General features: G+C 61.6%; 1 protein-coding gene across 8 annotated transcripts in view; it reads left to right on the plus strand.

Moving 5' to 3' along the window:
- The first annotated feature begins 34 nt into the window (after nt 1-34).
- The window catches only part of NIN (ninein), a 73,750-nt gene continuing 57,864 nt past the window's right edge, over nt 35-15,920 (plus strand). For all 8 annotated transcript variants that reach the window (XM_075427231.1, XM_075427233.1, XM_075427232.1 and 5 more), the window contains exons 1-3: nt 35-98; nt 8,093-8,296; nt 15,612-15,693. In XM_075427231.1, the coding sequence (XP_075283346.1) occupies nt 8,114-8,296; nt 15,612-15,693 (265 nt within the window). In that variant the 5' untranslated portion in view covers nt 35-98; nt 8,093-8,113. The remainder of the gene's footprint in view (nt 99-8,092; nt 8,297-15,611; nt 15,694-15,920) is intronic.

The raw sequence follows: 15,920 nt of genomic DNA on the forward strand, positions 1-15,920 counted from the left end.
GAAGGTCGCCTCCCCCAGCTCCGCAACGTCTCAGAACGCCCCGCAACGTTCCGCAACGAACGCCCCGCCGAGCTGGGAGGCAGCGGCAGCCGCGTCGGGTGAGCACGGGAGGGGAGCGGGGCTGCGGCGCCCAGCACCCCGGGGCTGGAGGGGCGGGGGGGTACCGGGGGCGGGGGGTCTGGTACCCAGTGGGGGGGTTTGGGGGTGCGGAGCGGGGTTTGCGGGGGTGGGGGGGGTCATACAAAATCCCGCCCCCCCCTGCAGCCCCGTTTGGCTGGTGGCAGCGGCCCGGCGGGGTGAGGGGCAGTGGGTGCTGGGTGCTGCTCCCCCCCCACCAGCCAAGGGCACCCCGCCCTGCGCTGCATCCCTGAGCCGGGGATGGAGATGCTCAGGGAGCGGTGATGCTCCGGACGCCCCAAAAACTCTGGGAGAGGGACCCGCTTCTCCCAGGGCTGAGCTGAGCAAGCGGCCGGCCGCGCCGGGGGGGATTAATTATTAATAACGGCAGCGGGTTTGTCATCGGCGAAGCCATCGCTGTCACCCGGTGCCCGCTGTCCGGTCGCGGAGCGTGGCCCCATCGCCCCTGGCCCGTCCTGTCTGTGAGCCTGGAAAACCCAAATCCGCAGCCCGGGAGGGTCCTCTGCCGGAGCTGGGTGCGCTGGGGGGGTCTGCTGGGTGCCAGTTTGGGTGCGTGCGTCTGTCCTGCCCCGTCTTCCTCGGAGCTGGGGTCCCCGCAGCGGGGGTCGGGGGCGAGAGGCTCAGCGCGACGGGCGCGGGCGCGTTAGCGGCGTGATTCAGCGCGGCCCGGGTTTATCGGAGCCGGCGCGGGGCTGAGCTCTGCGGGAATTACCGAATCCCCGATTTCCCGGTGCGCCGGGCGCCGCCGGATAAATCGCCTTCTCGCTTTGTTTACTTCCGAAATCATCCGCTGCGCGCCGGTGCCTAGGGCTGGGGGGCACCCGGGGCTCCCCGAGCCGTCGGTGCCTAGGGCTGGGGGGCACCCGGGGCTCCCCGAGCCGTCGGTGCCTTGGGCTGGGGGGCACCCGGGGCTCCCCGAGCCGTCGGTGCCTTGGGCTGGGGGGCACCCGGGGCTCCCCGAGCCGTCGGTGCCTTGGGCTGGGGGGCACGCGGGGCTCCCCGAGCCGTCGGTGCCTTGGGCTGGGGGGCACGCGGGGCTCCCCGAGCCGTCGGTGCCTTGGGCTGGGGGGCACCCGGGGCTCCCCGAGCCGTCGGTGCCTTGGGCTGGGGGGCACCCGGGGCTCCCCGAGCCGTCGGTGCCTTGGGCTGGGGGGCACCCGGGGCTCCCCGAGCCGTCGGTGCCTTGGGCTGGGGGGCACGCGGGGCTCCCCGAGCCGTCGGTGCCTTGGGCTGGGGGGCACGCGGGGCTCCCCGAGCCAGGGATACCTAGGGCTGGGGGGCACCCGGGGCTCCCCGAGCCAGGGATACCTAGGGCTGGGGGGCACCCGGGGCTCCCCGAGCCAGGGATACCTAGGGCTGGGGGGCACCCGGGGCTCCCCGAGTCAGGGATACCTTGGGCTGGGGGGCACCCGGGGCTCCCCGAGCCACGGGTATCTTGGGCTGGGGGGCACCCGGGGCTCCCCGAGCCACGGGTACCTTGGGCTGGGGGGCACCCCAAGTCATCACGGCTGCGACTCCGGCCCGATTTGCCAAAATCAAAACAGATGGGCGCTTTGTTTTTCCTTCCAGAGGGGAAGGCTGCGCCTTGAAAGGCCCCATTACGATGCAAATACCGGGCTGGCGTGAATATTTAAAACGCTGCTCTTTCTTTTGATCCTCTTTCCATAAATTTCTAGCGCTTTATGCGCCCGGTCGCCGCTTTTGCTCATCTGGAGTGGAGCTTGGTTAACAGAGTCTGTTCCTTCTGCTGGCTCTGGTTTGGCCACGGTTTGGGGAGCGGGGCGAGGGGTGGCATTGGGGTGCAAAGCAGCCGGTGCCGGGCTGCAAGAATTATGGCTGTGGTTGGTGGGGAGGGGGAGCGGCCAGCTGTAAGGGCGGCTTTGGTGGTGACCCTTGGAGAGCCGGGTGCACTGTCCGGTGATTTACTGACGTTTGAGGAGTGTGGCCAGCAGGGCGAGGGAGGTTCTCCTCCCCCTCTGCTCTGCCCTGGGGAGGCCCCATCTGCAGTGCTGTGTCCAGTTCTGGGCTCCCCAGTTCAAGAAGGATGAGGAGCTACTGGAGAGAGTCCAGAGGAGGGCTACGAGGATGAGGAGGGGACTGGAGCATCTCTCCTATGAGGAGAGGCTGAGGGAGCTGGGCTTGTTCAGCCTGGAGAAGAGAAGGCTGAGAGGGGACCTTAGAAATGCCTCTAAATATCTGCAGGGTGGGTGTCAGGAGGATGGGGCCAGACTCTTTCCAGTGGTGCCCAGCAACAGGACAAGGGGCAACGGGCACAAACTGAAGCAGAGGAAGTTCCAGTTGAAGATGAGGAAGAACTTCTTCCCTCTGAGGGTGACGGAGCCCTGGCCCAGGCTGCCCAGGGAGGCTGTGGAGTCTCCTTCTCTGGAGATATTCCAGCCCCGCCTGGACGCGGTGCTGTGCAGCCTGCTCTGGGTGACCCTGCTTGGGCAGGGGGTTGGACTGGGTGACCCACAGAGGTCCCTGCCAACCCCGAACATCCTGTGGCTCTGTTTGGGTGCTTCGTTGCCCTTTTGGACTTTTTTTCCCCCCAGCTTTTCTTTAGTTTCTCGGTGTGACCCTGCTGCTGCTCCCCAAGAGGGGACGGGGTGTTGCGGGGTGGGCCAGGCTCCGGAGTCACCCCAACACGGGCAGTGGCATGGGGGTTCGGGGGGGCATGGCAGCTTAGCCGCAGCTGTGATGTGTGAGATGGTTCGTTAGGGGAAGGGGATAACGAGTTAGATGAGACAACCCCAGCTCCAGCTTTCCCGAAAGGGCTCCAGGGTCTGGGGTGGGTGGGTGCTGGGCATCTCGTCATAAACCCTGCCATTAAAAACTGGGGTCCTGGGGTGGAGGGGGGGGGTTGATGGCCGTGTTCACATTGTCCCTGTTGTCCCAAGTGCGGAGGGAAGGCCCAGTCGCTTTGAACCTGTCATCGTGGGGTGGCTGCCGCCGGAGGGTGACGTCTCGTGGAGCGGGTGCTGGCGTTTCGGAGGCGGCCGCGTGACGCCGCGCCGCTGGGCGCTTCCTCACCGCTCATCGCCAGGCCCGCGTTGGAGCCGAGGCGACCGAGAGCAGCGGCCAAAGCCGCGTTTTTCCTTGGTGTCCCTTGAAGTTGGTGACTTGCTTGAGGTCACCGCTGTCTGTGTGGGGGGGGGCTGGGTGGGACGGGGGCAACGCAGCCAGCGCAGCCCTGGAGAGGGGCGGTTGGTGATGGGGCACGCGGGCAGAGCATCCCCGAAACCTCCGTGTCGCATCCTCTTCGCGTTCACACTCTTCCGCACCCATAAAAGAGGTGTTTTAGTGAATCCTCATGTTTTTCCTCGGTGGGGCCATTGATTGACCAGGTAATCCATGTCCTCATTAGTTTGGGGCTTGGAGGTTGGTGTCGATTCCAGGCACTTAATATGCGAAGCGGTAATTAACCGGTAATTAACTCTCCTGCGAGGAGAGGCTGAGGGAGCTGGGCTTGTCCAGCCTGGAGAAGAGAAGGCTGAGAGGGGACCTTAGAAATGCCTCTAAATATCTGCAGGGTGGGTGTCAGGAGGACGGGGCCAGACTCTTTCCAGTGGTGCCCAGCGACAGGACAAGGGGCAATGGGCACAAACTGAGGCACAGGAAGCTCCAGCTGAACCCGAGGAAGAACTTCTTCCCTCTGAGGGTGATGGAGCCCTGGCCCAGGCTGCCCAGGGAGGCTGTGGAGTCTCCTTCTCTGGAGATATTCCAGCCCCGCCTGGACGCGGTGCTGTGCAGCCTGCTCTGGGTGACCCTGCTTGGGCAGGGGGTTGGGCTGGGTGACCCACAGAGGTCCCTTCCAACCCCCACCATTCTGTGATTCTGTTTAAGCCCACGTTGTTGGAGTTAAATTTAGCTGAGAGTTTAGTCACGTCGGGCCCCTGTGAAGGTTATCTGGCTCTCAGGAGGGGCTGCATTTAAAGGGAGGAAAAAAAACCACTGGTGAAAACTTCCTCTGCTCATCATCCCTCCGCGCTTTGCTTCCCGGGGGCTGTGATGGGGAGAAGAGAAATAAAGAATAAAGCGGTTACGGCTCCAAGTGGTTCTCCTAAACTCGAGCCGGTCGTTTTGGGGGACTTGACGCGGTGCAGAAGGCCAGCTATAAATCTGAACAAAGTGATGCCCGACGCGGGGGACCGGGGAGCCCCCCGCTCAGCTGCCGCCCACCCCTATTATCCTGCTCTCCGTGCCGCCCTCCTGCATCTCAGCTGCTGGCCCATCTGGAGCGGAGATGAAAGGCTGGGGTTTAATTCGGGCTTTGTGTGCCTCTTGTGTTGCTTCCCCCCCTCCACCTCCCCTCTCAGCCCTTTCTCTGCTGCCAGTCTCCCATCCCCGACCCTCCGAGGCGGGTGCCGAGGGTGGCTGCGCGCGCCGGCTCGCTGATGCCGCTGACCTCATTATTTTGACTGCTGGGTGATGCCGGGCGGCCTCGCCAGCTCCTCAGGTAGGAGGGTGGCTTGGGTGGTGGTTTCCTTTTTTTTTTTTTTTTTTTTCCCCTCTTTTTTCCTCCCCCATCTCAAAGCGCTGCTGAATAATTCAGTCGGGAGTAGGCATCTTGGGTCACCGTGCACAGCCGGCTGCGTGCCGGAGCTTCCTAAGATGGAGGTTGCGCAGGATGCGTGCGGGTTCGTCTCGCTGCCGGCAGCTCGCCGTCGTTGACTGACTGCAGGTAGGCAAAGAGCGTTGCCTGCCGTTAGTTATTTCTGATGCTTTTCCTGCTGGAAAGGATGAAATCTTTCCACGGGTGACTGGGTGGTCTCGCCAGGGAGCTCCCACCACCCCTCGCCGTGGGGACACGCCAGGCTGCCAGGGCCACCGTGCCCTCGCCGAAAACTCACCCGGGCTGCAGGGCAGGTCTGGCCCCAGGCAGGGACCGTGCACCCGATGCTCTTCTCCTTCGGGGAGCGTATTTTTTCTTGCTGGTTTTATGGGCTCCCCAGGGTCTCCTCACAGAATCCCAGCATGGCAGGGGTTGGCAGGGACCTCTGTGGGTCACCCAGTCCAACCCCCTGCCCAAGCAGGGTCACCCAGAGCAGGCTGCACAGCACTGCGTCCAGGTGGGTCTGGAATATCTCCAGAGAAGGAGACTCCACAGCCTCCCTGGGCAGCCTGGGCCAGGGCTCCGTCACCCTCAGAGGGAAGAAGTTCTTCCTCATGTTCAGATGGAGCTTCCTCTGCTTCAGTTTGTGCCCATTGCCCCTTGTCCTGTCCTCCCTCAACCCATCCTGACTCATCCGGGGTAAGTTTTTGGGGCCACTTGCCAGTACGGTGTTGAGAGAGGGGGACCCCGATGCTCAGGGACACGTCGGGAGGTGGCGGTTAGCTCTCTGGGCGAACTGGTTTCGGCGGTGTGGAAGTGGGGTCGGGTGCTGGAGAGGTCTCTGGGGAGCAGGAGGTGGCTGACCCTGAAGAGAAGAGGCTCAAAAATGCCTGGGAAACTCTGAGGGTTGGAGTGACCTTTGCTGGAGGCTCGGCTGCGAGTTTTGGAGCGGGCAGGGCTCTCCCGACGCCGGTTCCGGGCCGCAGCCGCTATTGAGCCCTGCGTGTGCTGAACCGTGGGTGCAGGGGGTGGGAAACGGGGTTGCCGGTGTGAGAACGGGGAAAGTAGTTTGCTGCCTGCCTTCTGCTTGCAGGCACCTGAGGTTGTGGGTGCTTGCTCATTCTCAGCACCCTGGGTTGAGCGTGAATCAAAGCATGGCAGGGGTTGGCAGGGACCTCTGTGGGTCACCCAGCCCAACCCCCTGCCGAAGCAGGGTCACCCAGAGCAGGCTGCACAGCACCGTGTCCAGGTGGGTCTTGAACATCTCCAGAGGAGACTCCACAGTGCGTCTGCACCCTCGTTTCTCCCCGCAGCGCTTGGGTGCTTTGCTAAAGAGGCATCAGAGGGTGGAAAAAACCAGGGGATGCCGAGGGTGTGAGGCCCAGGTGGAGCGATGTGAGGATGGGGAGGGGTTGTGCCCGTTCACTCTCGAGGTCTGGCCATGCTGCTGTCCTTGCCCATGTCGGCGTGGGAGGGGGGACAGCCGGGCTGGGTGATTCCCATCCCGTGGACCCCGTGTGCTGTTTGGCACGGGAGCCCAGTGCTGCTCTGCGTCGGCTTCGCTGCTGCGGCTGGCGAAATCAGGGACGTGGCTGCTGCAGTGTCCACCCGGGAGATTTCCCAGTTATCCACCCGGGAGATTTCCCAGTTATCCACCCGTGCCAGCGGGACAGGCTCTTCCGATGGCCCCTCTGCTGTGGGGTGCTCATGGGAGCTGATGGTGCTCACGGGAGCTGGTGATGCTCCCGAAGGTTGGCGTGACCCTCGAGGCGGTGGGGTGGAATCGGTTCTGGGATGTCCACGAGCTCTGCCGGTGACGCAGGCGGCTGCAGGGACGCTGCGATGCTGGGAGGGAGGTGGCTGCTCCATGGCAGAGCTGGGCAGCGAGGGGGGGGTTTGGATAGGACCCCTCCTCCGCTTTGGGAGACCTGGCTGGGACAACCTGCGGCAGCGTGGGCAGAACAAAACTCACGTGGAGACCTGGCTGGTGCTGGGGTTGTGTCCTTGGGGCATTGGGTCCCTGCCGTGCCCGGTGATAATGGGTACGGTGCTGATCGTGCCCCCCGGGGATGGTGGCACGTCCCCAGCGGTGACTGTGCGAGCCAAGGCTGGGTGGTGGCACTGGGTGACACTGCTGTCACCCCGACCTGACGGGGAGCCCCGCAGCCAGGCCGGGTAAACAGATGCCAACAGAATCCGAATTTCAGCTGGGAAATTTCCCTCCCCGACCAGTCCCTGGGGCTGCGACGGGATGAGAGAGATGAGAAATTGTTGGCTTGAAGGGGAGGATGAAGCCCTTGGGCGAGCGGTGGGGAAACCACCGGGGCTTTGTTGGCTGGTGCAGGAGACCGGCTGCCTTTCTGCTCTGCTCCGGGGCTGGGGTCTGCTGCCACCCTCGCGGTGTCCCCTGTCCCACGCTTCCCCGCCAGTGGTTGAGATCTCCTGCCCCCCCCCCCCCCCCCCCCCCCCCCAGAGAGCCCCATGCTCTGTTCCCTGCTGCTGGTCGCTGCTGGTATGGTTGTTTATCTCCTCGCTATAGCTGGTGAGGCATCACCTGGGAGCCAGGGAAGCTCCAGGGAACCGTTTTCCCCTGCAGCACCTCAGCTGCTCCGGCTGAGCCAGATGAGCTGCTGGTGGAGCTGGGGTGAGGTGGCAGGTAGGGACGTGTGACCTGGGGCTGCCTCCGGGTTTGGCTCTGAGGGCTTTCCCCCCCCCCCCCCCCTCAGTCTTTCTGCTGCGTGACTTCTGGCTTGACCCAGTGGGATGGGGGAGGCTGGAGCAGTGGCAGAGCACCAGCTTCACTTAATGTGAACCAAACCTGCAGCAAACGGCCTCGTGGGCCACCCCGGTAGAATCATAGACTGGTTTGGGTTGGAAGGGACCTTGAAGCTCATCTGGTTCCAACTCCCCTGCCATGAGCACGGAATCACAGAATAGTAGGGGTTGGAAGGGACCACTGTGGGTCACCCAGTCCAACCCTCCCGCCGAAGCAGGGTCACCTACAGCAGGCTGCACAGGACCTTATCCAGGCGGGTCTTGAATATCTCCAGAGAAGGAGACTCCACAACCTCCCTGGGCAGCCTGGGCCAGGGCTCCGTCACCCTCAGAGGAAAGAAGTTCTTCCTCATGTTCAGATGGAACTTCCTGTGCCTCAGTTTGTGCCCATTGCCCCTTGTCCTGTCACTGGGCACCACTGAAAATGAGCAGGGACATCTCCCACAGCCCAGGGTGCTCAGAGCTCCATCCAACCTGGCCTTGAGCACTGCCAGGGAGGGGGCAGCCACAGCTTCTCTGGGCAACCTGGGCCAGGGTTTCACCACCCTCACAGTGAAGAAAGCAGCTCTTGGGCTGTGCCATGGGTGCTGCGGTCGATGCTCACCGGCCCCATCTCTCTCCCCGCAGGTGAGCGTGGCAGGCTATGGGATGGATGAAGCGGAGCAGGACCAGTATGAAGCTCGCCTCAAGGAGCTCTTCGACAGCTTTGACAGCACGGGCACAGGGTCCCTGGGGCAGGAGGAGCTCACCGACCTCTGCCACATGCTGCACCTGGAGGAGGTGGCCCCGGCGCTGCAGCAGACCCTGCTCCAAGGCAACCTCCTAGGCAGGGTAAGGCTGGGGCGATGGTGGGGGGCGATTTGGGGGGGGTCCGGGGCTTGGGAGCAAGGCAGCCCCGGGCAGCTGCTTCTGTGAGCATGGGAGGGTGATGGAAAGAGGGTGAATGGGTGTAATTTGTGAATATCTGACATCCCTGAGGCTCTGGGGCTGCGGGACTTGCGGGGTCTGCTGTTCTGTTGAGCAGGGTGGGCACAGGGTGGCTTCCGAGAGGGCGATCAGTGAGGACGGGGAAGGGAACTGCTCGCTGGTGTGTCATCCCCGAGCCCGAAACCCTCCGAAACCACCGCTTCGTGCTCAGCCTTGCGCGCTGGCGTTGCGCTGGCGCGGGGTGTGTTTTCCCAGTGTCCGAGGCCAGACCGAGTGCTGGCCCCCAGCACCGGTTAGTGCTGCTTCTGGCCCGGGTCTGCTCCCCGATCCAGCTCAAAGGGTGCTTGGGATGCGATGGGGACCTGAAGGCAGGGCTCGAGCATGTGATTTACGTGGACTTCAGCTGTAGTTACACTGGTGGGGCCGCATGCAGGCATGCACGTTACTCTAAAGCGTGTTGTCCAACTCCAGCGGTTGCTGGTTGAGCCGCCTTTCTTCCACGTTACCCGGTGTTGGTGGCCACACACGGCTGTGGTCATGGCAGACCCGCCTGGGGTGGGTTTGGGGGGACAAATGGCTCCTTTTTGTGGGGCTGCAGCATCCTGCTGGCTCACAGAGGTGGGGGCTGTGGCTGGCGAGCTCACCGTGCTTCCCAAAGCTATTATTCAGTTGTGGTTGTACCTTTATGGGGTTGAATGCCAGGGTGTTGAGCAGAAGCTGCTCGCCTTTGGGGGGACAGAATCACAGGATGGCAGGGGTTGGCAGGGCCCTCTGTGGGTCCCCCAGCCCAACCCCCTGCCCAAGCAGGGTCACCCAGAGCAGGCTGCACAGCACCGCGTCCAGGCGGGGCTGGAATATCTCCAGAGAAGGAGACTCCACAGCCTCCCTGGGCAGCCTGGGCCAGGGCTCCGTCACCCTCAGAGGGAAGAAGTTCTTCCTCATGTTCAGCTGGAGCTTCCTCTGCTTCAGTTTGTGCCCGTTGCCCCTTGTCCTGTCACTGGGCACCACTGGAAAGAGTCTGGCCCCGTCCTCCTGACACCCACCCTGCAGATATTTAGAGGCATTTCTAAGGTCCCCTCTCAGCCTTCTCTTCTCCAGGCTGAACAAGCCCAGCTCCCTCAGCCTCTCCTCATGTTCAGCATGGATGTCCTTGTGGTCCTGCGCTACCTCCTTCCCGGTACGCTGTGTCTGAAGTGTGTTGGATGCTTCCCTCAAAATCACCCCCAAATCCTGTCACTGCTCATTAAAATCAGAAAACACAGAGCAGGACAGGTAGGGCTCTCGATAGACGTGAGCTAAGCAGCCATCCCGACTCCGATTTGCTATCAAACTGCAGCTTTCACAAACCAAAATAATTCCTTTAACGAACAAAGCCTCCTCTTCCTCGCCTGGGGCCGTAGCTCATCCGCTGACAGCGAGCAGCGCTGGAGCGTGGATGGACCCAGAAAGGAGGTTTCTGACCTTTGGAGATGCAGTGTGGCATTTGCTGGAGCGCCGGAGACTTTCCGTGCCACTCAGCTCCGCCGTCCTGAGCTTCCTCCGCTCAGATGCTGCGACCTGGCTGTGCCGCTCGCGGGGGTTGTTCAGCCTGGAGAAGAGAAGGCTGAGAGGGGACCTCATATATACTTACAAATATCTGCAGGGTGGGTGTCAGGAGGACGGGGCCAGACTCTTTCCAGTGGTGCCCAGCGACAGGACAAGGGGCAACGGGCACAAACTGAAGCAGAGGAAGCTCCAGCTGAAGATGAGGAAGAACTTCTTCCCTCGGAGGGTGACGGAGCCCTGGCCCAGGCTGCCCAGGGAGGCTGTGGAGTCTCCTTCTCTGGAGATATTCCAGCCCTGCCTGGATGCGGTGCTGTGCAGCCTGCTCTGGGTGACCCTGCTTGGGCAGGGGGTTGGGCTGGGTGACCCACAGAGGGCCCTTCCAACCCCCACCATTCTGTGATTCTGTGATTCTGGGGTGCTGGGACAGAGGGAAGAGCGGCGCTGGAGATGTGGCTGGCAGAGCTGCTCGGGGCTGAACCAGCAGTGTGCTGTGGCCTGCTCGGGGTGGGTGGAAAGAAGTTAAAGGCAGTAGGCGCAGCCCAGCAGCACCAAAAAGCCCCTGCTAAAGCCTCCTGAGTCACGCTCGCCCCATCCCAGCCAGCAGCTCCATCCCAGCGAGCTGTCCCAGGGCATCCCAAGGAGCATTTGTATTTCATTCCCCTCCCCGCCTCCATCTTTGGGGACGGTTCTCGCTTCCAACCTGCGACTTGAACCTCAGAGCAATCTCGGCCTCCTGCGTTTGCTCCCATCTCCCCGGTGCCCGCGCTCGTTAGCGGCAGCCACGGCCTGTGTCTAAGCGTGAGCCTGATTTAATCGCCGTCGGATCCTCCGGGTCTCCGAGGATGCTCGTCGGGAGAATAGCAGCCGGTGCATCGCTCCCTCTCGGCGGCGGGAGCAGCCTTCGTTTTGCCCTGGAGCTTCCAGGGGCCCCGTTATACGGGAGGGCACCGGGGAGGGGGGAGCGTTTTGTCTGCCCAGGGTCTTGCTTTTGTGCCGGGGATGGGGTTTTGCTGGGTTGGACCGGGAGCTGAAGCCGGTGTCCCGGTGAGGGGCTGGAGGTGCCGTATCTGTTGCGGCGCTGGGTGTGATGCTCTGGGGATTAGCGGGTACCGGCTGTCTCCAGGGTGTGTAAATCCTGCCCTGGCTTGCGGCAGAGCCCGGCCGTCCCAGAAGAGCTTTCCCCACGCGACGGCGTGCGGGGGCGATGCTCGCAGCGATTCCTCGTGAAGGCTCCTTCCTCGAGCGTGTCTGCGGGAGCGAGAGGATGCAGGCAGACGTGCCCTTCTCGTCTGACCTCCGAGAGGTGGCTTATTAGCCATCTTCACAGAATCACAGAATGGTGGGGGTTGGAAGGGACCTCTGTGGGTCACCCAGCCCAACCCCCTGCCCAAGCAGGGTCACCCAGAGCAGGCTGCACAGCACCGCGTCCAGGCGGGGCTGGAATATCTCCAGAGAAGGAGACTCCACAGCCTCCCTGGGCAGCCTGGGCCAGGGCTCCGTCACCCTCAGAGGGAAGAAGTTCTTCCTCATCTTCAGCTGGAGCTTCCTCTGCTTCAGTTTGTGCCCGTTGCCCCTTGTCCTGTCGCTGGGCACCACTGGAAAGAGTCTGGCCCCGTCCTCCTGACACCCACCCTGCAGATATTTAGAGGCATTTCTAAGGTCCCCTCACAGCCTTCTCTTCTTCAGGCTGTCTTGGGGACAGCATGGTGGCAGCACCCATGGGGACTGCGGTTATATGATTTGCAGGGACGGGGGCAAGTCAGGCACCCCCAGCCTGAGGACCATCCTTCAGCTGTCCTCGAGCAGGGACGGGGAGTTCAGATTTCACCCTGCGCTGCTGCGTGAGCAAGCCCGCAGCGAGGACACCGCGGCGTGGGGCTTCACTCTTCCACTTCTTCACCTCTTCCCAAATCAACTCCCTCCGAGCCCACCGCGACGCTGCTGCTCCCCTTAACGCCCAGCGGCTTTTTGCATCCTGGGCGGGCGATTTGGGTGCAAGGTTGCCCTGTTCCGATGTGCTCCCCGCCTGCCGTTGCCTTCTGCAGCCTTCTGGCCAGTTTGCAAGGCAGGGGCAGGGCTTTGGGACAAGGACCCTGCTCGAAGGTGAGGGAGGGGGAGCTGGAAGGAGCCGCCGATGCCTGTTTGCCCCGGAGAGACCGGGGTTGCGGGCTGCCGCTTCGCTTTGCAGGGACGGACGGCGAGAAGCAGCGGGTCGCTGCGGTCTTTCCGGTGCTAAGAAGTCACGGCTTGGTCAGAAACTTGCTTTAAGGCAGGCGTTGAGATTTCTCGAAGGTGCTGGTCCCTGCTCAGCAGCTTGGCTGGTCCCTGGTTACCATGAGGACACTGGGGCTGGGCTTGCTGGTGCCAGTGTGTGAGTCTGGTTTGCCTCCGATTTACCAATCCTGGCAAAATTCTCCTCACGAGGGGCTTGGTGTGTCCCCAGCACTGCGCAGAGCCCTGCTCTGGCTGCGGGGTTTGCGGGGACGCGTGTCCTGTGCCCGGTCCGTGCCTCTGGGTGGGCACGAACGCCCACCCTGCCATCGCCTCCCGAGCTCCGCTGCGTTCGGGTGGGTTCGGATCAGCCCTCGGGGTCGCGGCTCCAGAACCCCGTGCGCAGATGCACGCGCTGGCGCTTCCGAAACACCCCAAATTCAGTCGAGCCTGTGGAAAAGAACATTAAACTTCAGATGCATCGAGGCTGTCTTGCTGCTCCGTGCTTTCTGCCTGGCGTTTGTGAAGTATTTGGGTCGGCTTGGGTGGCTGAGGCTGTTTTCCAGCAGTGGACGAAGGCCGTTGGTGCGGACCTGCGCCCGCTGTCGCATCCCTTGCGCTTGCGGGGAGCCCCGCTTTTTCCTTCCTCTCCTTCGTTAGGGCTGCTTGATGAAGTCGCATGGCTCGTTAGGCAGAGCAGGTTACGTGTTAGGGGGGCTCTCTGCAGCTGCCCGGGTGGTTTTACTCTGCCCTCTCGTTGGATGTGTTTGCGCGAGCGATGCAAAGTGCTTTTTTTGTTTTGTTTTTTTGCTGCTGTGAGGTCCCGTCTGAACTTGGAGGAGGTGAACATGGGGAGGAACAACCCCAGGCACCAGTACAGGCTGGGGCTGACCTGCTGGAGAGCAGCTCTGCGGAGAGGGACTGGGAGTGCTGGGGGACGACAGGGTGACCATGAGCCAGCAGTGTGCCCTGGGTGCCAAGAAAGCCAATGGGATCCTGGGGTGCACCAAGAGGAGTGTGGGCAGCAGGGCGAGGGAGGTTCTCCTCCCCCTCTGCTCTGCCCTGGTGAGGCCCCATCTGCAGTGCTGTGTCCAGTGCTGGGCTCCCCAGTTCAAGAAAGATGAGGAGCTACTGGAGAGAGTCCAGCGGAGGGCTACGAGGATGAGGAGGGGACTGGAGCATCTCTCCTGCGAGGAGAGGCTGAGGGAGCTGGGCTTGTTCAGCCTGGAGAAGAGAAGGCTGAGAGGGGACCTTAGAAATGCCTACAAATATCTGCAGGGTGGGTGTCAGGAGGACGGGGCCAGACTCTTTTCAGTGGTGCCCAGCGACAGGACAAGGGGCAACGGGCACAAACTGAAGCAGAGGAAGTTCCGTCTGAAGATGAGGAAGAACTTCTTCCCTCTGAGGGTGACGGAGCCCTGGCCCAGGCTGCCCAGGGAGGCTGTGGAGTCTCCTTCTCTGGAGATATTCCAGCCCCACCTGGACGCGGTGCTGTGCAGCCTGCTCTGGGTGACCCTGCTTGGGCAGGGGGTTGGGCTGGGTGACCCACAGAGGTCCCTTCCAACCCCCACCATTCTGGGATTCTGTCCCCTGCACCCATCTGAGGGACCAGCTCTGTCTGTCCCCATGGCTGTTGTCACCGTTCCCTTCCCAAGAAGATCCCGTGGTGGGGGTCCTGTTATTGGAACACCCTCATCTTTTATTCATCCTCATTTAGTCAAAATGTCAAGTTGCTTTAATCAGGCCATTTCTCCTATCTCTGTAAACTGTCCTTTTGAAGTACACCAGCCCTTGGAATGAATGGCAGCAATTAGTATGCAGCCGAAGGCACCCCCGACGAGTTTCTTTGCGCGTATTTCTAACGGTTTAATTGCTCGGGGTGCCCGTGCTTACAGCCGCGGGGGCCCGCTCCCCTCATCCCCAGCCCGCCGGCGAGCACGTTGCTCTTTTTTTGGCTGGCTCAACCCCAAGAACAAGCTGGCAAACTTCAGCCCTGGGTTTTGCAGCTCGTGCCTCCCCCAGCGGCGTTAAAACCCCTCCGACGGCGGCTCCGTGCCGGGTTCGCAGGAATCCGCCCTGCCAGCAAGAGCAGCCTCGGTGGCTTCCTTAAATACAGGGTCTCTTGTTCGATGCTAAAAATTCTCCGAGGATTTATTTAGCCGAAAGAAATCGTGGTGGCCAGCTGTGCCTCGCCACCAAGCCATGTCAAGCAGCTTCCCCAGCTGTCCCCGGGTTTCCGTCCCCCGCGGCTGGAATTGCTGGCGTTCCCCGGCACGGCTCCGGCCCCTTCGCAACTGTTCGTGGCGGTGAGGCAGGAGGCTTTCCAGGAAGACAGAGATGGAAAAGAGGGGGAGAAGAAAAGAAGACCAAGCCAGTGGCAGGAGCATCCCTCCCTGGTTTTTCCATAGCCACGCTCCAGACCTGGTGCTCCCAGTTCAGCCCTCGTGGAGCTGCAGCGGGCAGGAGCCCTGGGAAGGGTGCGACTCTCTGCCACCCTCTTCGGAAAGTGTTTTCTGAAGCTTAATTAGGGCAGGAGAGCATTTCCATGACCAAGCGTCTCATCACCGGTTTAGGACTGGTGTCTCACTGGAGGAGTTGCTGACCATGGCCAGGTCACCTCAAGCGATGGAGATGCTCGCTGGAGGAGTCGCTGACCATGGCCAGGTCACCTCAAGCGATGGAGATGCTCGCTGGAGGAGTCGCTGACCATGGCCAGGTCACCTCAAGTGATGGAGATGCTCGCTGGGGGAGTCACTGACCATGGCCAGGTCACCTCAAGTGATGGAGATGCTCGCTGGGGGAGTCACTGACCATGGCCAGGTCACCTCAAGTGATGGAGATGCTCGCTGGGGGAGTCACTGACCATGGCCAGGTCACCTCAAGTGATGGAGATGCTCGCTGGAGTCACTGACCATGGCCAGGTCACCTCAAGCAATGGAGATGCTCGCTGGAGAAGTCGCTGACCATGGCCAGGTCACCTCAAGCGATGGAGATGCTCCCTGGAGGAGTTGCTGACCATGGCCAGGTCACCTCAAGCGATGGAGATGCTCGCTGGAGGAGTCACTTGACCATGGCCAGGTTACCTCAAGCGATGGAGATGCTCCCTGGTCCTCTGGCCTTGTTCTTTCGCCTTTTTGCTTGATGGAAAAACCCAACCAGTGTGTTAAAGCAGTGGCTTTGAGTCATTCTGTGATAGCAATCATTTTTTTCCACCTCCCCCGAGCTCAGAGATGCTGGCTGTGTCTTCGTGTCGCTTGCTGTCCTTTCTCCAGGCCTGGAGATCCAGCCAGCCAAGGTTTGCTCGTGCGCCTTGCCGAGGCTGTCGGCAGATGCGGGCGTGCTCTTGGCTCAGCGTGGAGGTCCGAGTGATGTGCAGTGCTCCTGCCTTCCTGCTGGATTATCGCCCTGACATTTCGTTATCTGCCCCAGCTGATTCCCTCCTTTCTTCCTTTTTTTCCCACAGGTCCACTTCGATCAATTTAAAGAAGCGCTTATCCTCATCTTATCCAGAACCCTGTCAAATGAAGAACACTTCCAAGAACCAGGTAAATACTAAAAATTATCTAAAAGGGTACAGTTTCTTTGGCAAAGCAGACGTGGGTGGCTTTCACAGGGGAACTTAGAAGAGAAAGTGCTTTTTTTAAGGTGCTGAGAGAGGCTGTTCTGCTTGGACACCCAGCCCTAGGGAGAGTTAAGGTCTGTCGTGGAGCCTTGTAGAAAAGCGTCTTCCGAGATATTAGATATTTATATCCCATTACCACCATCTAAATGC

The sequence above is a fragment of the Opisthocomus hoazin genome, chromosome 7, assembly GCF_030867145.1.
Source record: "Opisthocomus hoazin isolate bOpiHoa1 chromosome 7, bOpiHoa1.hap1, whole genome shotgun sequence".
Taxonomy (NCBI): domain Eukaryota; kingdom Metazoa; phylum Chordata; class Aves; order Opisthocomiformes; family Opisthocomidae; genus Opisthocomus; species Opisthocomus hoazin.